This window comes from Notothenia coriiceps, unplaced genomic scaffold (assembly GCF_000735185.1).
Source record: "Notothenia coriiceps isolate Sejong01 unplaced genomic scaffold, NC01 NC01_scaffold00028799, whole genome shotgun sequence".
Taxonomy (NCBI): Eukaryota; Metazoa; Chordata; class Actinopteri; order Perciformes; family Nototheniidae; genus Notothenia; species Notothenia coriiceps.
Window position 1 is genome coordinate 441,036 of NW_011361500.1, and position 22,709 is coordinate 463,744.

The window sequence follows — 22,709 nt, forward strand, 5'->3', positions numbered from 1 at the left end:
TCAAGAAACAAAACTGTGATCGGTAAAAAACTCAGAAGAAAACAAAGCAGCACTCAAAAGAAGTGCGCTGGGCTAATGCTAATGCTAATAATGCTAATGCCAGCAAATACCATGGCGGCTTCAAAAAACTTTTCAGAGTTTTACGGGGCATGGTTTGCAATTCGCCCAGCCAATAGAAATTGGTACTTTTTTGGTAACACCTCTCTAGCATGCACTAAAAATGGGGATAAAAGTTCCCGGCACTAAGTACTCTTTTTGGTGTGAACGCGACATAAGGGGTACTAACAGAACTAAACGGGAGAAGTACGGGGAAAAGTACTCCGGTGTGAACGCGCCTAATCGGACTCCTTTGTTTACTTTGTAACAGAATGACATCACTATGTAACACTTGCGCTTCTATTGGCTAGCGCTCAAATACATTGTACATGATAGGCCAACGAAGGGGACCAATCACTACAGAGCCAGCCAGCTAACCAATCAGAGCAGACTGGGCTCTGGTTTCAGACAGAGGGTGAAAAGAGGTGCTGCAGCACAGGCAGTATGAGAAAAATAAATACTTTTTTGAACATTAAAGCATGGAGACATGTCGCAGTAGAGGCACATAATACAAATATGAACCTGAACATGAGCATAAAATGTCCAAAATAAATAGCAAGGTAGATTACATCTGTAACAAAAGGGTTACTGTAACTTGACGTTGATAAGGAAGGTCGGATAAATGCATTATGGGATTGTTAAGCAATAAAAGAAGCACCAGTTGTGTCTTCTGATCCGTCAAAAAAAAGGATGCATATCAATGCTGCACTATAAAGGCTTTGAGATGAGACTTTGACCTGTTTAGCCATATTTGGTTTTAAAATATTGACTTTGAATTATGGGATACAAAAAAAGACTCCCGTCCGACCCCACATGCAAAACCAGTAACCCATCCCGTTTTCATTGCAGTACGAACTAGGTACTATCATTTGTATCATTGAGTATTCTTTGTTAAAATGGGGATCGGCCTACCTGCCAAACAACATGGAATAATGTTGATTCATTATTGCTTTAGATAAATCACTAGTAAATGTCATGTTATATTTCTTTTACTGCTGCCTGGGCCTCCCCTCCCCCTCAGCTCCCTAGCAGTGGGTCAGCAGTAGCAACAGCAGAGCCGAGGGCAGGCGTCGTTATAACATGGCTGTGGTAATTAGAAAGACCACTCAACCATTGGTTAAGCTGAAATAATGTGCTTCATCTGCTCTAAAAAGAACTCAGACTCACATTGGCTTCCCTGAGCCTCTTTCGAAAACACCAACGTTGTGAAGAAGTGAAGCTGGTAAATATAGTGGCTGTAGCAGAGGCTATGCACACTTAAGGGTGTTATCAGGAGTTCATTAAGAAGCAGTTTATAGCCTTCTGGAAATGGTGAGTTTTTCAATGACCTACAATTTGTTGATGTAAGTTATGGTTATGGTACATAAAAAAATCAAGTCAAGGGAATACATTTGCTCTTACAGTGTAACTAGTATGAATGTACAACAACTCGGTCTATAGATAGACTGTGTTGTGGTTGGCTTTATTGGGTTTTTCATTACAATGCTAGTGTGTTACAGAGGAAACCTTTGTGAGGCAAACTGAAAGGCCTCTTTCATAAGATTTAATTGGGAAACATTTAGACCAAGTTAACTTCTCATACAAATTAATACAACCTGACCATGTCGGTATCCTTTCTTGCCTGCAGCCAACATGTCAACAAATATCAGAGTATGGAAGCTACACTAAATCACTTTCAACAACCGAGTGTAGTAAACCATTAAAAAAATAGCTAATTTAGAAGGAAGGGGGATGAACAGAAAAAGTTATTTAGAAAATTCACACTGCAAAAACTCTGATGTAATTTAAGCTAAAGGATAAAGTGTCCCTTCTACAAAACAAGTTTTTCTCTTACCAAGAAGGGCATGGAACAGCTGGCTGCCCAGTATTGAGGAGACTTTGCCCACGCTGGTCTTCAGGGCCTGCTCCTCTGGGTTGGTCAGGTTGGCCTGGTAGTGTCTGAGCAGCCCCACTGCTCGCTGTGTGTCTGCCAAACAAAATAAATGCATTTCTTAGGACAACAGCTGAAAAGAGCCTATGCTGGCAGTCATTCGTGACAGGGTTGAGGGTGAATTTGGTTACATTAAATATGTATTGTATTGTTTTTTTAAAGCAATAGAATATGAAAAGCAACAGGATACCCCTTTAAATCTGTTAGGTCTGCAACTTGTGATTATTTTTTAGAATCACATAAGATACAGAAATGTGTTATGATTGTTAAAAAAAGGGAGAAAATGGGGGGAAAGAGAAGCCATTTCAAACATTCTTTAATATATGATCCTTATATTTACAAAAACATTTTAAGTGTAAGATAGAAAAGGAGCTGTAAAAAGTGATGTTGTGACATGATGAAGTAGCTATACACAGGAAGCAACAACTTCATGTTATACTCTCTCAGACAGATGGTTAACTCTAAATGTGAGATTGTCCTTTTTAGAAAATATATTATAATACTGTTTTATATTTGACTTGACTGCTGTTTGTTACATTCCCCTGCAGAGCACATTAAAAGGTATTTTTCTCTTGCAACACGACTGTACAGTTGGTTGTTGAACCCGGTGGTTGGTGAGGAACTCAGCAGAGATGATGCTCATGCACGGAGGTAAATCAACAACTTCACAGTTTCTGAACATCTGAGCGAAAAAACTGGCAGAACAGTACACTCCTGGCCGGAAGTTGCTCAATTCCCAGTTACAGTATTTCACTTTTATCATTCCCTAAGGAAAAGAACATTCCCGTTTTCCTCTATGGACTATAACTGAGGTAAGTGGAACAATGAAAACCCGTACACAAACTTTCATAAACTCCTGAGCTGGCATTACACTAAAACTTAACCGAGACTTACTACAAAACGTAGACACGTGACGTAGATGTAACGTGATGTTAACGGTACTCACCATATTTATGCACCATGGTGTGGTCAACTCCCCAAAAAGTCATGTAAATTACAGTTTCGGTTTTTTTTTTTTAGGAAGAAAAATAATTACAGTATTAGTCCAGGATAATTATACAACCATAACGGTCGCCTCCTACACAACAAGTGAGAGGTTGAGTTTAAAATCCAGCCTGGACACTCCCCGTCTGTCTGAAGTGTTTCTGCAGCAGAGGTCCACACCCACAGGCAGGGGTTGAAATGTGACAAGAGGAGACTGTTTACTTCATGTCAACTTTCCAAAGTTTTTGGGCAGAAAACGGTCCCAGTGCGTGACATGTTTCTCCTCCCCTCACACACATGCCTCGCCTTCATGGATCACGGCCCTGTGGTTTAGCTTCTTATGGACAGTGTAGTATGAGTATTTAAACTAGCTGCATATAATTAGCTTTGATGGACTTCCCATTACATTATGGGTGATTAATTAGTAAATGAAACAGCATATCTTCGGGTTATATTTTTCTCTCTTCAGCCTAAAATCGCCTCTAATCCATTACTCTTTTTTAAACGTTAGCATTGTGTGCCATCTAGCGGTGTGTGAAAGTGTTGCTACGAAATCACAGGTAAATGATAACTTACTTACTAATGACTAATCCTAAAAAAACAACTGAGATGTGTATTCAAAATAAATGTTGACTATTCTGATATTTTCTGAAAAAAATATATACATTTTTCAGAAAACTAAATATTAAGAGATAATAAAAACAAATTATTTTTCTTTCAGGATTCTGACATTAAAGTCAGAACGGTCATAACGTCAGAACTCAAAATGTATCATTCCTTTTTTTAAATGTTTCTTATGTGGCCCTAATCCTCTTCCGTAAGAACTTGCTTACAGTTTAATGTGAACACAATTATATTCGCATACAAAGCAGAGGAAGCTGTGATAAGTCTGATTGGGATTCACGACTACAAGTTTAAAAAATGAAACAAAACCAAGTCTGGGGGTGTGGAGTGATAAATAAATGAGTTAAACAGACCTTTGTAGCCCGTTTCTCATCCCTGTTGGAGGCTGTCAGTTTGATTATAGTTTAGCTGCTACCTAGTACCTAAAGCTAGCTAGCATAACAGAACCGACTCTTAACGGTCGTCGGTCGAGTTGCATCATGGGTAACGTAGGCACCACATTTTGACATGTAAGAAAATGAGTGGAATCTATAAGATGATATCTATTATTTTTAATAGTCATAATTTCACTCCCTGAGGCAACACAGAGTCTTTTTTGTTACCTGTGCAAATTGTAATATATTGACAATGTTTCAGATGGATCATGAAAAGCTGAGGTGGATAATGTTGCATTTTTGCTTTACTATTTATCATCTCAGTTTTAGAAAAATGTGAAGTAGAAATGACGCTATGTAAAAATACTCCATTACAGGTCAAAGCTGTGCTTAAAATATGTAGCCAGTTAAAACTATCATGTATAAAATGAATAATATTCGTTGTGCAAGCAGTCTTACATTTTTATATAGTTTTGGAATGGAAAACTGCAGAAGATGTCACGCCCATCCTTTCACAAACAAAAACAACAAATGAATATGTTTGTCATGATGATGCAACGCTTTTAATATATATCATAACCTTACAGTAACAAAATAAAAATGTACTTGGTGTTTAAAAATAATATATTCATGTTGTTGAGGATTCAATTCTATTTAGATTTTGATGCTTTTAGTTACACTGCATGAAATGGAAACAACATTTTAAAAAGCGATGTACAGTACATACGATTCATTCAGTTGTGACAACATGAAATACATTTTTGTAAGAAAATGGAACAGCAACAACAGAAAAAAACGTCTTGACATAAAGTGCCAATAGGAAATCAAGTGCAGATCTTCAGTGCAATTGCAGTCATACAATCTGAAAGAAACGTTACATTTTGAGTAGAACAGAATAATCTTCAAAACCCAGTTGACCCGCTCGAGTTAGAAACAAAAAACTAAAACCGCCATCCAGTGGCATGCAGTGCTGATATTTGGTCAACATCTTATAAACTCTGATTTTCTTTTCTTTTTAATGGCTTCAGAACTCTATGTAAAGTTGGTCACATGAACTTGCTTTCTTCCTGATATAGGACTAAACTATGCTGGTGGTGTAGGCCAGGATGTAGGTCAGTTTTGGGGCTGGATCTCCTGGTGGCATCAGGGATCTACCTGGCGGGCAAGAAGGGCGACAGTTCTTTCTCGTCCCAGGCCAAAGTATTGGGACTCTGCTTCTCTGCTCCTGTGAGGGGTCACAAAAATACAGTTTTAAACACATCCATTTCAGTGAAGTAGCTGGTCCCATTTTCTAATATTTTAAGTACCACATTTATATTTGGTATTGATAATGTAATGTTACGTAGTTTCCATTGTCAATTTTAATTTGTTGCAGTTCCTACAAAACTAAGTCCATCCATTTTTTTCAAAGGATTTTTTATCCATTAACTCTGCAATTGTAAATTTTTGTAAATGATACTGTTATGTTAAGAATCTGCAATTAGGTAAAAAAAAATTTAACAACCTGGCAAGCTTAAGTATATAATTTATACATTTAATTGAGTCAATGTCACACCTTACAACCCTGTCCACTATACCTTACTTAAAAAATGTATCTCAAATTAAAAGTAAAGGCTCACTTTTTTTATTGCCAGTAACATTTTTATCAATGTAAAAATATTTCATAGCTTTTAATTTGACGTCAAAACCAAATCTTTAAGAAAGAAGTTGTAATATTTTGTACCTCTTTTAAAAAAAGTGTAATAAAAATATTGATTCATGGATAGCAATGGTATTTGGGGAAGGCCGACATTTTTCAATGTTAATACTCTCAACTACAGTGATTCTAGTTACATATATGAAAACTAGAGCTGAAACAGTTAGTTGGTTAATAAGTTCGTCCATCACCAGATTTTTTTAATTTTACATAATAATGAAGTGAAAATATTTGAGTTTTGGACTACAACATTGAAGATGTTGCTCAGGGTTTTCTAAAAAGGTTGATAAACATTAATAAACTTAATTTTGAAAAAGATCTGGTGATTGATGAATAATGAAAACAATCATTGATTATAGCCCTAATGTTAATATTATTTTCAAATCTAATCATACATTACCTTGTCTGTGACTGAAACAGTTTGTTTTCCTGGTAGAAACAGTGAGGTGGATAAGTCAATCTATTATAGACATCTTTCATATAGCAGACCCACAAACATATGTTCCACTTACCATTGCAAGATGTAGAGTCCAATCATTATAAAAATAGATACAATGTCCACTGTAATCCATATTATTTTGTACGTAAGAGGCGCCTGAAACACAAAAACAAGCCCATCAGATCAAGGCCCATTACATGTTTTGGAAAACATTTGAATAAACTTGTTGGATCTAAAACAAAATAGTGAAATAAACCGAAAGGTAAGTAAGTGAATCATGTGCTACTGTACGTGTATTATTATGTATTAGGCCTACTCACCATGACCCAGTTTGGCTTCTCCATGTCTTTTAGGAGGTGGCAGGAGTTGGTGGTAACAGAGCTGGCCCCCGCACACCACAGCAGAGAGAACAGCCAACGCTCATTAACCACCCACAGGTTCACTGTAATGTTCCTGCCCTGAGTCTCCCTGTCAGATATAAACACAGCGTTTGAAATGTAGAACTTCGCTCCGATTACAGTGTAAGTAAATTAAAAGATAAATATGTTGGAAGACAGGAAAAGCAGGACAGCATGCGTTTGCAGGTCTGTATATGTATGTTTGTCTCTGTGCAGTATAATGTATGGGTGCATGTATGTGCATGCAAATGTAGGCTATTTATTACGCTCCTGTGGCCCTTGTCTTTACTTCCTTTTTGGTCAATGCATTCGCTGTCAAAGTGTTCTTATAACATCATGTTTGTATTTCTATAAATACAAATATCAATAGCAAATAGAAATCAACATTAAATGGTTTTTATTCTTGCATAAAAGGCGAGACAACTACAAAAAGTTCTGTACACTTTAAAACTGAATTCACATGGACTCGTTTTATGTAGAAGACATGAAGCCTGTCACATTACGTTACATGTACAGTAAGTTATTTCAGCACTTGAAAGGCATTCCATTCCTTAGCAATTTTTTTCAAGGATTGTTTTCTCATCCATAGACATTTTTTTTTTATCCTTTTCCCTGGAAGACATTCCTCTGTCTTTTTATTGAGTGCCAGCACCGTGTCTCGGCCTGCTACACATACTGTTAATAACACACTACTGTGCATTAGCACATAGACGATATGCGTGTATGTAGTTCCATATGTATTTCTTTACCTGATTTTATTTGTACTGAACTTGCTGTATTTCAAATTAAGGTGGTTCCCCTCTTCGTTAGCCATCTCACTTTCGTTGTTATAGAAATGGATAAAGCCTGGAGCAGTCTTATTTACATATTCTCTTCCAACTGGAGGAAGCCAGAGGATCTATAAAAAGAAACAACAACTTAACAAAATATGCATTATCATTAAATATTTCAAATTCCATCAGATGCATCAGAATTAGACCTACCAGGCTTGGGTCAATGCCAGATCTCAAGATGGTGTCGACTGTGGCTACTGTGTCATTTTCCTGGTTTGGACTGTAAAGGTCAAATATCACTGAGATGTTGTGCTGCTTGGCGAGGTCGAGGAGCTGACGTAAGGAGGGTATGGTCTGATTCCTCGCCGTTTCCCTCTCCTCTTCTGACAGCTTTGACACTGACTCGAAAGGATCTGTCTGGAAAGCCAGAGGACACTTCCTGTAACTGTTGCATGATACCACATCAACCTTTAAAAGTGAGTGTGAAGATAAGCATGTGTCACAGCACAGCCAGCCCTTACCTTTATGAACCATTCGCCTGCATTCAGACTCTGCAGTTCCTCCCAGGTCAGGTCTGCGCTCTGGTTGAAGTCCTTGTTGGGGAACTTGTCTTTAACATTTGTTGTTCTCCGCAGGAACCCAGACCGATTGTCATGCATCAAGAATGGAATTCTATCTTTACTATTGTAGAAAAACAAATTAAAAAAAGCATCTGTGAGGCCGGAACAATCCCAATTTTAAAGGTACATTGAGTAATTCATGACCCTCTTTGACCTCTGTGGGCAAATAAGACACTCTTGAAAGGAAAAACATTGATTGAGCAACACAAAGCAATATAGATCAGTCATTTGAATTGATCAACAACCAGATAAAAGCTGATCAAATGATAAATGTCATGCTACTATAATATGTAACATTAGCATCTATTGTGGGGAGGTGGACACCACTAGTCAAGTAACATCCCCAATTGGTTTATGGTCTATGGTTTTTAAGCCTCCATATTTGCGTTTTGGCCATCTCCATCTTTTTATTTTTAACCAAATACAACACAATAAGGTTCAGCTAAGTACAATTATACACTGAACAAGACTTTTTCAGGCAACTGAAATGTTAGAATTACATTTCATTAAAGTTAACGAGGGACATCCAAACTAGACAACATAGCTATGATAAAATACTGTAAAGCCAGTATTTATTTCAACAAAGAGAAGCCTGCTATACTTTTGTCTGATCATTGTTTTCAAAATAAATATAAATATTTTCCATCATAATATGTCAGCTTTATAATTGAAAACTGTATTTGTGCAGTAAAAAAAAAGGTAAAATATAGCGAACACACTGAGTGTATGCGCTATAGTTTACCTTTTTTTTGCTTTGGTGCTTTGGTGCTTTGGATCTGTAGAAATCACTGAAATCACTGAAATTCATCGTACCTGAGCTGTACGTCTGTCTCGAAGGCTATGACGCCGCACGAGATGCTCTCGTTGAACGACATGATGGTGTTCTCCGGGGCCATCTGAATACAGGGAGGACAGATGGGTGAGAGACATTCATGGGCTTAAGCTAAAAAAATACCCTAAAGCTAACCTCACTTTTACAGTATTACATTCAGCTTATTGACAGTGATACAAGAGCACAAAAACTAACAGGGACAGAATTGCAAAGCATATGGGGCTCTCACATGATTGGACATGCACTCACAGCTGAGCCAATCATATCATTTTTTTGTAGGTCACAACATATCAGTTCTCACACTAGAATTCCCAATTGCCACAGGACAGAAGAAAATCTATATATCTTCCGTCACAAACTGAAATCCTGTTGACCTGTTTTGCTTGTACCTTTGCCATTACATTTAACAAACACACACACAAAAATGTCAGTAAAATAATTTAGCCCATTTGAAACTTATGCACTACCACTTCAATGGATTGGCTTTTTCGTCGGGAATGTGTGTGCATCCTTGTTGTATCTTTATGGGTTATTGCAAGTCACTTTGAATAAAAGCGTCAGCTAAATGACATATATTTGTGGGGGAAACTTTTGAAGGAATTGGAGTCAGGACTCAGAGAGACACGAGGAGAGCTGGATTTTTGATGTCAAACACTGAGGGTTTATTTGGAGCTTCGGCCGGAGAATTGACAAGACATGTCACGGGCCACGATCTGACCACACGGTAGAGATGCCAAATCAATTCTGAAGAACTCTTCTGTAGTTCCAGGTTTGAACTAGTTCAGAGTGTAATAATCAACATTCTTCAATAGATAGACTAAACAGCTGAGGACACTGAATCACATTTGTTGTTGCATATGGCTCGGGTTAATCTACACCCCGAGAAGGGTGTGTTCCAGGTGTCCCACAACAATAACTATCTCTGACAGAGAGTTGCCCGGTCGTAAACTGGTAACAACAACAAAATGCTAGGGCAGCCCCTCCTTAAGGGAGATAGCATGCTGTCCAAGGCTGGGCATCTGCGTCAGAGGGCGAGGGAGGACATGCAGGGCAAATTATTCCCTGACAATATTGTAATGTAAACTCAACATAATATATAGTTATAGTTGGAGAATAAATGACAAATTGATGTTCTATGGGTGTTATATAGCAGATATGTTTTGGCTTGGAGCCTTTCTCTCTAAGCAAGAAAGTGAGAAGCGTATTTCTCTGAATGTCAAATTATTCCTTTAAATTATCACTAAACTGCTCTCCTCTGACTACACACACAATATTTATAACTGGGATGGCAGCTCGTTCAAACAAGATTATTGTTGCTAAACTGCCTGATCCGTCCACATTTATTGTAAGAGAGCAATTTCAAAGGCTCAAGATATTTTGACAGTCCTCCATATCCTCTTCAGGGATTTAGAAGATCAAAGGTCAGATAAAACGGGGTAATCAATAGTTTTTTCCCTCGTCCACCAAACGGGTAAATACTCATGAGGATTTAGCTGAGGAATAGTTTCCAAAATAACGGTTGATGGATGATTCTATAGGTTACTTGAAGTATTCATGTTTGTGTTATTTGTTTTACCTGGCTGCGAGACACATTTCCCCTGAAGGACAATACATTTAGAGTTGAAAAACAAGTTGAAAAGAATTGTGTGTACGTTTTGGGTGTTGTCAAGTAAAACAGGATGCTCACCATCGGTGCTCCGCGGTGACCAATCAGCTTTGGTTTTTCAGGTAATTCAGCCTGCTTTATCAGACAAGGAGACTGGATGATCAGGGGACACAGGAAGATGGCTGCTGACAGCACCACAAATACTGCTCCAATCAGGAACTTGGACCCTGGTGAGAACAAAAGTAAAACAATAAGGCTTTCATTTTGAGTTGTTTACACCAAGACTTAACAGAGAACCGGTACAAAATCCCTTTGAAAGTGTGAGTAAATAACAAGCAATGTTTGTTCTGTGGGAGTGTAATGCATATCGTGCTGTTCCAGTCCGTGTTTCCTATTTGTCCTTGCATGTATTGACACATGAATGTTTCGGTACATATTTTACAAAAACACCTTAAGAAGAGAAATTAGTAGTGACAGCTTTGTTGAAATACACATCTGTGTTTCCCTCGCTGAGTTTCATGAAAATTAATGGTTAAGATTTGGGGACACAACTCCATAATTAAGGGTGTTGCCAGTTGTGATACAGATAGGTATATCTGTGTCCTCTTTCATTTATATAATACATGTTGATTCACTCTTTCTATCAACCTATAATGTATCTCAAAATAGACTCTTTAAAAATACGTATGTTTGGCCATTTTTGTGTTGATGAAGGAACACATTGCTGTGGTTCTTGTTATTTTATGTAACATCTGAGACATACATTTTTCTCTGGCTGCGTGAATGCCCTTGAAGACGAACGAAGACAGCAGCGTCAGCGCCCCAACAGCACCAAACTGCAAGAAAGGAGCTGTGGCCTGCAGAGAGGCCGACGTGCACATCAAAAACTTGCTGTACAATGACAACTACGTTAAAAACAACAACAGACATTTACACTTCGACATTATATTATTCCCTTACACACTTTCTGTACCTGGAGTGAAAGAGGAATAGTTGGCCATTCTTCTGACCATTTCCAAGAAATTCCTGTCAATCCCAACGCCACGAAAATCACACCAAGAAATAACAATATCTGAGAACAGAAAAAATAAAAAGCATAATAAACAATCCCTCCAACCAAAGCATAATTGTTTTTAAAAAATTGAGATTTACATGTTGTTGATACCTTGTGCAGCCAGTGTAAGTTGAGTGGTTCTCTTAAGACAACTTGGAAGAATGCAAATAGCTGTAATGAAATATATTAGATTGTAAAATTGTTTATGAAAACAGTTTATGGTACCTTTCCTCTCTAATCATTAGTAGATACACTCTACAAAGCTTTTTACTCAACCCACCAAATCTGATACAAGGCAATAGCTATTTAATGTTTCCTATTTAGCTTTTATAATCATACCATCTCATGCCAGTATTTACCAGCACTCTGTATTATTCTGCAACCACGGTACCACAGTATTTCAACATCACAGCTTTATTCTATATTCTCACCAGCAGCAGAACGCAGTAGCTGGTCAACACTGCGGAAATTATGATGAGCACCATGAACCAGTTCACCCATAGTTTCAGATTTTGGAAGCCCTGCCTGAGAACAAAAGAGGGCAGCGCAGGGTTAGCAGGATAAAGGTCACCGATAAAGAAAAGAAAAGAAAAGAGAGGACTCTGGGCTTTTGAGCTAGATTCCATGTGGGCTATTTGTTTGTATGTTGGTGATCACTCACCAGTTCACATCTTCTCGGTCATTATAAGTAACCAGACAGATGTACATCCAGCACAGGCAGAGCAGGGACACCAGAGCCACATATGATAGCCAACAGCATGCATGCTAACATGAAAAGAACAGGTGAAATATTATTCATTTTCACACTTCTAAGCTATTTGGTCGTTAATAAAATAACATCTTTTGTATTCTGTTTGTGATCAGAATAAAGTATGTGGGAATTGATACCAAAGGGAATTTGATCTGAGAAGACAATGGAACAATTTCAACATTTTTTTATGATTGCTCTCTCGCCCTTCAATCTCATGACAACTTCACACAAACAGGTCCTTTATGCTCCTTGGCCATCAACAACACACCTCTACCCTCTCATTCTTGTAAATTAAAGTCCCCAACATCCTCCTCCCCCTTTTAATCCTGTTCCAGATTTAAAAAAATAGAAAACCTGTTTGGGCCTGCAAGGTTTCTTCTTTTTGTTGGCACATATATTTCCTTACCCTCATGACATCCCTATCTCCTGTAGGCTGCACCAAGTTTCTTCTATCTCAAGTCTCCGCTGGTTGACTGTCAGCTATTTGTTTCAGATGTTCTCTTATCATTTCATTACATTTGGTTTGTTCATGTAGTTTGTATGCTTGTTTGTATGCTATCATAAAGTGTCTTGGAGAATTTAGAGAGGTGCTTTACAAATACAAAATATTATTATTATTATTATTATTTTACAAAGTCCATCTTTTGTAAGCGTTCTGTAAAAAAAAAAAAACAGCAATATTTCTGAATTCAGTCTGGTGGAATGTTAATCCATGATTACAGAGATTTGTTTGGAGTTACGCCCAATGAAGGAACAAAAGAACCTGAAGAAGGAAAAAGGTAAAGTGATTTTGGTCAATTATTTTAGAACCATCACATACAGACAGTATAAGGCAGTGACAAAGGAATGATGAACATCAATGATTCAAACTTCCATATGGTCATTTAATAACTTAAATATAAACATAAATATGGCTAGAAATACTCACTTTTTTGACCTTACTTTTCCAGTGGCAGCTATATACGACCCTGCAGCACACTTTGCTCCAGCTTTCTTTTCGAGGCATCACGTCTCCTCCTCATTCACAGTGTAGGAGGTACAGATCCTGTCCACTCTGGACACCTGATACATGCAGCCTGAAGAAGGATGGAGGAGCCCAGATAGCACTTTCTGTGGATACCAAGAAGAGGCCCCAACTCATTCACTTCTCCGAACCTATGAAGTGTAAAGGAGGAAGAAAAAGACGACTGTGACAGAAAGCAAATGAGGGGAGGAGGTATTAAGGCGATCCCTGCTCAATAACCCTCACAATAGAACCAGTGTGCAAAATGGGGTATCACCACTGGCAGCACTTACAATAGCCAACACCATGGGGTATTGAGTAGTGCAAAGACTGGCCAGTGAGTGAAGTCACACTATTGGAGGCTGTGCAGCACAAACATCCACAGTGACAGGCACATCCATGCACACAGAGAGGGGGCGGAGGAAAACAAACAGTGCAAGTAAAGAACAAACTGGTTTTTAACGGACAAAGTGAAGAGAAACCTATTTGGAACTGGATAATGATTTTAGAAGGGGTAGATTTGGATGATGCCATGCTAAGATGCAATAGCCAAGATACCTCAACTTGTTGGGGCAGATCATTTCACAGTTGTGCCCGGTTTCGTTCCCCCCTTTAGACCTGAAGTGGGTGATTATACATGTTATTTGTCACAACAATACAGGCATATTGAGCAATAAAAGTTTCTGTTGTGATGAGGTTTCACACGACCAACTGTTTCTTGTTGGACTTGATTTTAGCGGTGGGTTTTTCCCACAGTCAAAGCCTTCTGGGTATTGAGCAAGTGAAAGCTATAGGGCATATATAGAAAAAGCAGGTAAACGAGGTCTTGAAGAATGAGCTTCTGCTAAATAATTAGGAGATTCAAATCTAATTTATGCATGTTTGGACAGATCCACAGGTGTAAATGCTGCTGGCATGAAACATAAAACACCTTTTCTAAAGCAGACTTAATTTACAGTACAAGGAAGTTATTAAACCTGAACTCAATGTTGAGTAAAACTGTTGTATTTGAGATCAAGCCGACTGTGACAAAAGAAACTGAAATACAAATGTCCCACTTATAATCAAAGCACCATGAAATTCTTCTTTACAGTTGAATTCCTTACAACAATGTTTTCATGACCCTGCCAAAGACACTAGCTGGAAGCCATCACTGCTTAATATTTCAATATATTAATTCTCACTCTTATTAACCAACTCATACATAAGCACATTTAATACATGCTTCAAATGAGGAGTCTATATCTTAATACAATAGATAAATCAACATGAACAGCACATTGTGGTACCTGCATTGTGAAGCAGATTAAACGATAACAAGGAGACACACCTTCTTAATCTACTCTGCCACTTTACTCTGTTTGGCAATGTTAACTGTAATTAGTCACAAAAATCTAGGGCGTTAATCAAAGCGATAAAGAATAACGACAGAGTACATGCCCAAACAGATTTGTTTACATGATTTATGTTTATAACACAAAGTATAAGATAAAACCCATTAATAGTCACTGTCACTCTTCCTTATGCGTACCATCATGCAGCTGAACTTCCTCTTGAAAAAAGAAATGTACTGCTTTGTGGTGACTTTCCTTATGAACAGAAAATGTTTTGCCACCGATCATCAAGTTTCATTTTTTCTAATCAACTTCCCTCTTTAGTATCTAATTTAGGCATCAGAAACCCCTTAACAGTTGTCAATACAACGTGAACTAAAATCATTTCAACCATCTACATCCAAAAACCCACATCTAGTGCTTTGTTTTTATACCTATCTTTTAATTGTATTCAGTGTTGTAAACATGTATTTCTTTTTCAACTGACTTGGAGTTTATCATTTAATATAGTCTTTTACCCCATTATTTCCCTGTAAGCTTCTAAAAGGTGCAGCAGTTGGGTATTCAGACTGCCTTTTGATTTGTTTTCCTATATTTATTGCTTTTTTCTTTGCATTCAGTTTGGTGTATTTATGATGTTTAACTAGCAAAGAGTGAATGGTGTCAATACCAAGTTGTGATCTTGAACAATTAAATAACAAATGGCTAAAATGTTTACAATAAAAAAAGTATGCCATACTATATTATTAATATATATAAATGATGATGTCAAATGATTGAAAACTTCATAGTGGTTTACATGTGACAAGACAGATACCCTCAGCTTTAAGCCAAAATGTCCTTGCAGAAATTGCGATGCTGTACCTTTCTACTTGAATCTTTTTAATCCTTTGCATCAAGGGCACAAAATCCCAAAGAATGAAAAGAATTCAGGAATTTAATCATACCGGTGTTATAAAAGCATCTGTAGAATCTACCAAATCAAGAGACTCACCATAAATTGCACTGCTTTGTTAAATTCCTTCGTACTCCCTCTCTCCGTGGGAAAACCACTCTGACTGCTTCCACTCTACTTCTCCTGCATCCTTTCCACTTTGTGAGTCGCAGAGTGAATGTGAATGGTACCACATGAATGGGTGCGAGGACAAAGGGGTGTAGCCTTAACGGAGAGGGAGGATCCAAACAGTTCCACTAGGTATGCTTTAATGTAAACTCACTAAACCTGTATCTCTCTACACTCTCTGAGAATACTTCTGCTCCACAGGATCCTCTTTAACAATTAAAGCCCTTAAAAATGACTGAAAGGTATTTTACGACACCAAATATTGCTTTTGTCCAATTAGCCTTGTGTTGAAAAGCCCCACATGATATATTCTAATTTGTTAATGTTATTCTTATGTTTCTCTAAATATTCCGAGGGATATGATTTAAATGTTTTTTATTTATCAATCATTTTTCTGCCTTTATTTCCTTATGTATCCCAACGGCTTTTTTACTCCAATGGCTCTAGTCAGACTTTAAAACATTACTCAATAATCACAGTGAACTTTCGAATCAAATAAAACAAGATAAATGCATATTGTACTTCAAAATGTTTCAAAACAAAGACCCGGTAAATGTCTTAGGCACACACAAACCCAAGCATGCCTTTGATGGGAGCTCTGCTGGCACTGGCACGTGAGTTTAGAGTTTAAATCAATTGTTGATGAAATTCCTTTCATCTAATCTCATCTCTCTTCATTTTTTTTTAAAAACAATTATTTCCTTCACAAACTAGAGTCAACATAGAAGAAAAGTAACTAAGTAAACTATACTAAGTATTACTAGATGTAAGAAGGCCTATGCTATGCTACAGTCCTATAGGCCTACTTTACTTGAGTATTTTCATAAATGTCAATGACAAAACATGGAAAGACTGTTGATCCCCAGGGGGAACTCACCAGCAGTTTATAAAGCAATTGAAATGAACCCTACTTCAAATAGCTGAAATTAAAGTGAAGTATATAAGTACATTTTGGTATTGTTATTTCTATTGAAGTAGATGATCTGACTTCTTCCACCGCATAGAAATAATGTATTTAATGATACCTTGATTAAAGTAGAACTATATGTTGGTTTTATTGAGGGCATGTTGTCCATCCATCCATCCATCCATCCATCAATCCATCTTCTCCCGCTTATCGCGGAGGTAGCAGTTCCAGCAGAGAGCCCCAAACCTTCCTTTCCCTGGCCACATCAACCAGCTCTGACTGGGGGATTCCAAGGTGCTCCCAGGCCAGCGAAGAGATATAATCCCTCCACCTGGTCCTAGGTCTACCCCTCGGTCTCTTCCCAGCTGGACGTGCCTGGAAAACCTCCCTAGGGAGGCGCCCAGGTGGCATCCTTACTAGGTGCCCGAACCACCTCAACTGGCTCCTTTCGACGCGAAGGAGGGAGAGACAGCAAGCGCATTTCGTGGCATCTGCGGGCAGTGGCAAGTACTTCCGGCATCTGCCACAGAGGCCGCTACTCCGTGGTATCTGTGGCAAGTATATGCCACAGATGTGGTATCTGTGGCAAGTATATGCCACAGATGCCACAACTTGCCGTGGCAAGTATATGCCACAACCATGCCACAACTTGCCGTGGCAAGTATATGCCACAACTTACCGAGTTAAGAGAAGGTTTACGGTAGCTGCCACTCGCCTTCCGTGGCAAATGCTGATATTTAAACCCGTATTTATCGCGTAAAATGTCGCTGTTTTGGCATGACTTTATCGGACTGATCTGTACACAAGACTGATGATCTGTTACTGATGGTCCGATCTCTATTTTTCAAAAAGATTAAACATTATATGTTCTATAGATTTTACTTGGAGAACGTGGTTTGTTAAAATAAATAAACGTGCTATTTTTATGATAATACTCAAGATATATTATTAGTAAGTTGACATAAAGATCTAACATTGTTGACCAGAGGTGGGAAATAGGCTAACTTGTATAATCAAGTACTGTACTTGTGATTTAGAAATAGCCTACTTGTACTTTAGTTGAGTATGTAAATGGTATGTTACGTAGTAGGCTACTTACCCCACTACAATTCAGAGGTAAATTGTGTAATTGTAGCCTACTCCCCTACATTTATTTAATACGCTACCTGTAGGGGAGTAGGCTACAATTACACAATTTACCTCTGAATTGTAGTGGGGTAAGTAGCCTACTACGTAACATACCATTTACNCTCTATAAACCGATGAGGTGAAATAGCCGTCCGTGTGTGTTCCATCTTCCATTTTAAATCATTTGTTTACCTCCCTCACTTCCGTTAACGCTTCTCATGCACTGATTCGCTAGCTGAACAGCCAATCAGTGTTATCCCTTTGTCCGACTTCTGGTAGTGTTCCCGACGAGAAAAGGCGTCAGGTCGGCAGAAAAGACCCGACTGTGCGGCGCACACCACTCCGAATAGGGCGTTCCCACGCTCATGTTCGGCCCGACTCCCATTTACTGCCGATTTCGGGCCGGTGTACCTGGTTTACAGGTTATGGGTAAATCCTGATTAAAGTGGATTGTGTCGATGTGATCCTTGAAAAGAGGTTTACGATACAAAAGTAAAGTTAAACAGGATTACACCTTGGAAGGAGGCCAACCCCACAAAGGATTACCTGCTTGTTTGTGGCTGTTTGCATGGAGCAAAGAGACTGCGCTTGCATGGTTAGGAAATAAATTGATCAAACAAATATTTGGGATATTAATTTTGAGTATTTCACATGTTTACAAGCAGTATTCAACACTAAATAGAGGAACATAGGATTAGTTTTCAGGAAAACGCCATTTCCATGAGTGTAGTCTAGGCCAAGTATAGAATTTATTAACACAAATCCAAACTGTGATTCACAATGGGATTGTTTTCATTTTGCATGTGTTACAAATAACAATGCATTGACTTATTAAAACACATTTCGTTTTATGTCCAGATTAGACTCGTGCCAGCAGGTGACTTTCTATCCTGAGCACTAATCCCTGAGCAGTGGGGAGGGAGGGGGGGTGGTGCTATCCTAATGGGGGATGGCAACTAAGAAGTCACAACACTATTGCCTGAAAATAACTAAATTATTGTAAAGCAATAAGCAACAAAAAATGGCATTACAAGGGGGACATTTGGACTTGATTCCTGAAGGTGTCATGGTTGTTTCTAAATGTATTAAATGAGCTGTAAATTAATGGTGTAAAATGTAAAGACTGATTCAATGTCTTTTCCATTCTTTCTCTATTTAGGGTATACAAGAAGACCAGCGGCAACGGAGATGTAAGTGGCCTCTATAATATAATCATTACAGGGAACCTCTTGGGCTTAGGGAGGAGTGCATTTTGTATGGAGTTATATTCCAAATCCAGAAATAAATTCCAAACTCTTGTAACCTTGGCAGAGGAGTAAGTGTTTTCCTCTTTTCTCGGTTTCCCTCAGATTGCCCTGTACTTGGGGAAAAGAGACTTTACGGACCATGTGGGCTCAGTGGATATAGTTGGTGCGGGGCTCAATTTCTGTTTGAACTTCCTGAAATGTGCCCACATACACTCTGTGGGTTTGTATAATCTAATGCTTTTGTTTTTTGCTCTCATTTGCAGATGGTGTTATTAAAGTGGACCCTGCTAATCTTAATGGCAAAAAAGGTATTTGGACCACTGTCTTTCATTTGCTGTTAATAATAAAGGTTAACCAGCATTTATGCAATCCAAAGACTACACTAAATATTTCCCTTTTCATTACAGTATTTGTCTACCTTGCTTGTGCCTTCCGCTATGGAAGTGAGGATTTGGATGTTATTGGGCTGTCCTTCAGGAGAGACATCTGGATCCAGCGTGTTCAGTTGTATCCTGCCACAGGTGGTAGCCCAACCCTGACACCAATGCAGGAATGCCTCATGAAGAAAGTTGGGGAACAAGGATATCCCTTCTCCTTCCAGGTAAAGAAACACAACACAATCAGTCACTATTTTTAGAGCATAACAACTCATTTCAGTCAAATATTAGAGTGATCGCCAACAGATCATTACTTTGCTTTTACTTTCTAGTAATCACATTTAAAACGGTATTTTTTCATGTGCTTTGTTTTATTTGTTGTAGATGCCAACAGATCTCCCCTGCTCAGTCTCCCTACAGCCTGGGCCAAATGATACAGGCAAGGTACTCCTACATTTTTATTATCCCTTTCATTCAATTTTATAAAGTACTTTGAATGTTGGACCAATAAATCATATGTGGGTTGTGTTGTTTTGTAGGCCTGTGGTGTGGACTTTGAGGTTAAAGCATATATTGCAGACAAAGCCGACCCTGCAGATGAACCAGCCAAGAAGTATGTATGCTCAGTCAAACCGTCAGCCCAATCATGTATTGCATTAAGCTTACACTGCAGCAGAATAAAGGACATATAGAAAGGCTAACCCTGACTGTCTTTGTGTGTCTTTTTTTCTGTTCTTAGGGACACTTGTCGTCTGATGATTCGCAAAATACAATTTGCACCAATTAGCAACAAGCCCGGACCCAAGGCTGAAATATCCAAACAGTTTATGATGAGTGACAAACCTGTGAACCTGGAGGCCTCCCTTGAAAAAGAGGTACATCAAAGTCTACATACTATATTTCTGTTGTACTAAACTGTTGCTAAAATAATTAGACATAAATTATTATTTTTGCAGATTTATTACCATGGAGAAACAATCACTGTCAGTGTGAAAATCAACAACCAAACTAATAAGATTGTGAAGAAAATCCAACTCTCAGGTGAGCAGTGAGTAAAGGTCTAAAGCTTGATTGAATTGAAATCCGTAATTCTGTTTTTGTATGTAGATTGTAATTGAATAAAGATAGAAAAGATTATAAGGGTTAAAGTATGCATGTGTGTATTTATTGTATGTTCAAGAGATATTTTCATAGATCATTCTAATTAAGCTATTTTTTTCTTTTAGTTGAGCAGCTAACAAATGTGGTGCTCTACTCATCTGACACTTACACCAAGGCAGTGTCCACTGAGGAGTTTGGGTAAGGCTTTCACTGTATCTAGAGACTTTCTGCCTAATTATTCTTAAAACATATGCCATATAAAAGGTATATTTTCACATTCCAATTCCCTTATATTGAAGTAATAAAGCTACTAAAAAAGTTGAGTCATTGTTACATTTCCCTATGTGTTGAAAAAAGGTTAATTAACACAAATAATGTCAATTTGTAATTTATGTATTTCACTGCTATACACAGGGAGACAGTTGAATCCAATGGTACATTGGAGAAGTCCTTCCAAATAACCCCCCTGCTGGCCAACAGCGTTGAGAAGAGAGGTCTTTCAGTTGACGGACGGCTAAAAGACGGCGACACCAACTTAGCATCCACAACCCTGTGAGCCTAGTTCTCTCGTCAAAGGGCTTACAGTGAGCCCAGGAGAGGGTTTCATCCTCTTATTGTGTCTTAGACCAAATCCTCAAGCTCTGAAAGGTAAAATTATTTCTGTCTTCTCGCAGGAGTCAAGGAGAAAAAGAAATTCAGGGAATCCTCGTCTCCTACAAAGTCAAAGTCAACCTAATGGTGGCTGGCGGAGGGTAAGTTTTAACAGCATAGAAAATATTAGCGGAGAATACTTTTACATTTAGTGTCAAATTGTGCTGACTAAAATGTTCTTCTTATTATTTCTCACAAAAGCCTGCTTGGTGGACTTACAGGAAGGTAAATATTGACCACCCATCACCTTTGGTCAAGTGTTATTAGTTTGAATAATACATAATTAACTATTCTGTATATTTTTTCATATTAAAACCTTTCTTTTCAGCGATGTCACAGTGGAGCTTCCTCTGACTCTGATGTCCCCCAAACCCGCAGGTGAGTGCATTGATTTTTCACTTTATTGCAATTTTATTTTGCTTCCTGAGACACTTCAAACATTAAAACAAATATAGAAAATATGAATTTATTAACATGTTTTATTTAATTCCCTTCCCTGTCATCCTTAAACCGCTTATCATTGGTGTATCCTGAGCAGAAGTGTAAGTATAAAACAGTCTTTAAGAAAAACATGCATTCTCCTGTTTTTTAGTTTGTGGCAGTTTGTGGCAGTAGTTGCTTATACTTTTCTCCTGTGTGTTTCTTTGTTTTCCTAACCACAGCACTTTGGAATAAAAACCTATTTAGTTCAGGTGAGGTAACCACTGATATAGTATGTTTACGTCAATGTATGTTAACTTCTTCAACGGCTGCAATGCATGTATTTTCTAATAATAAATACCTTGTTCCATCTTTCATGTGAAAGATGAGCAATTGCAAAGTTAAGGTTATGAGGACTTCGGAAAGAAGCTAAATGTGATGGTCCTTTATTGAGTTTGACCTTTTAACTTTAAATTTGTATTAAAAATGACATTAATAAACATTAATATTACCATTTTATTGTAGTGTTGGACTCACAGAATCGGTTGTTATGTTTCATGCCAACAGGGCCGACATCTCAATCGAAGCCATGGAGGGTTGAGATGACCATCGAAGGAAAATCACCTCTCTGACAAAAACTCAGAACACAAAGGAACTCAGTACCAGTAAAAAAAAGCACAAAGTGTCATTAAGTCACTAAATGTTCTTATTTCACATGTTCATATACAGTTGTATTAGGCATCACCGTGAGAGCACCACAAGAGTTCAACTCTATGGGATATTTACATGAATTCCATTAAAGCAATAATTAGATACAATAATATTTTCTTGTGTAAGGAAATGAACATTAGAGTAGACTCTTCTTTCTGTGTGTTAAGACTGACAACCCTTCAATTAATGTTTAATTAATGCGTTGTGTGTGAAATTACCAAAATACTCCTACTTGTGTCATTCTCTATTGGTCAAGAAAAGGAAATAAAAACATTGTTTCACCAGTTATTGGATTATGTTCGTTTATTTTTGCTACAAACGTTTATGTTAATAACTATAATTTACTTTTGAAACTATAAACCTTCCTATATAAACCAATAACTTGATAAAATGCCAACATTCGTATGATTAATCTATTTAGTTTCTATATTGAGATAATTTATATATTTGTACTTTTATGTTAAATGCTTATATTTCATTTGTGACTCAAATGAACAGCCACACATTTCTTTGTAAATAGTTGATATAATGCCCTGCTCTGGATCATATAGCTAAAGATTGTGACTCAAATTTTAAACCATTGAGAATAT

At 37.9% G+C, this 22,709-nt stretch overlaps 3 protein-coding genes across 8 annotated transcripts in view; 1 reads left to right on the top strand and 2 right to left on the bottom strand.

Moving 5' to 3' along the window:
- dlg3 (discs, large homolog 3 (Drosophila)) overlaps positions 1–3,187 on the bottom strand; it is a 71,113-nt gene extending 67,926 nt beyond the window's left edge. For 2 of the 4 annotated variants that reach the window (XM_010786124.1, XM_010786123.1), the window contains exons 1-2: positions 2,973–3,186; positions 1,931–2,062 (exon numbers count right to left, since the gene is read on the bottom strand). In XM_010786124.1, coding sequence (XP_010784426.1) covers positions 1,931–2,062; positions 2,973–3,015 — 175 coding nt within the window. In that variant the 5' untranslated portion in view covers positions 3,016–3,186. Of the gene's footprint in view, positions 1–1,930; positions 2,063–2,972 lie in introns of all 4 variants that reach the window. The other 2 variants (XM_010786127.1, XM_010786129.1) reach the window with 2 other exon arrangements.
- A 1,357-nt stretch (positions 3,188–4,544) lies between these two features.
- On the bottom strand, positions 4,545–15,628 carry gdpd2 (glycerophosphodiester phosphodiesterase domain containing 2). 3 transcript variants are annotated; one of them, XM_010786120.1, is made up of 17 exons: positions 15,509–15,628; positions 13,739–13,798; positions 13,106–13,332; positions 12,088–12,191; positions 11,858–11,951; positions 11,538–11,597; positions 11,346–11,444; positions 11,136–11,229; positions 10,454–10,599; positions 8,748–8,830; positions 7,836–7,995; positions 7,525–7,731; positions 7,291–7,439; positions 6,464–6,611; positions 6,217–6,299; positions 6,105–6,133; positions 4,545–5,233 (listed from the first exon to the last, which is right to left on the bottom strand). In XM_010786120.1, exons 3-17 carry the CDS (start codon positions 13,181–13,183, stop codon positions 5,160–5,162), a joined length of 1,608 nt encoding a protein of 535 aa, XP_010784422.1. In that variant the 5' UTR covers positions 13,184–13,332; positions 13,739–13,798; positions 15,509–15,628; the 3' UTR covers positions 4,545–5,159. The 3 variants fall into 3 exon arrangements, with proteins under 3 accessions (XP_010784422.1, XP_010784424.1, XP_010784423.1); XM_010786122.1 differs by lacking the exons at positions 12,088–12,191; positions 13,739–13,798; XM_010786121.1 differs by lacking the exons at positions 13,739–13,798; positions 15,509–15,628 and having other exon boundaries at positions 13,102–13,193.
- A 180-nt stretch (positions 15,629–15,808) lies between these two features.
- arr3b (arrestin 3b, retinal (X-arrestin)) lies at positions 15,809–22,349 on the top strand. Its single transcript, XM_010786159.1, has 16 exons — positions 15,809–15,819; positions 18,772–18,802; positions 18,962–19,022; positions 19,123–19,167; positions 19,267–19,460; positions 19,621–19,680; positions 19,776–19,849; positions 19,976–20,111; positions 20,193–20,277; positions 20,463–20,535; positions 20,752–20,889; positions 21,012–21,089; positions 21,190–21,213; positions 21,317–21,366; positions 21,527–21,530; positions 21,976–22,349. The coding sequence occupies exons 1-16, from the start codon at positions 15,809–15,811 to the stop codon at positions 22,007–22,009; spliced, it is 1,098 nt and encodes a 365-aa protein (XP_010784461.1). The 3' UTR covers positions 22,010–22,349.
- Positions 22,350–22,709: the final 360 nt, after the last annotated feature.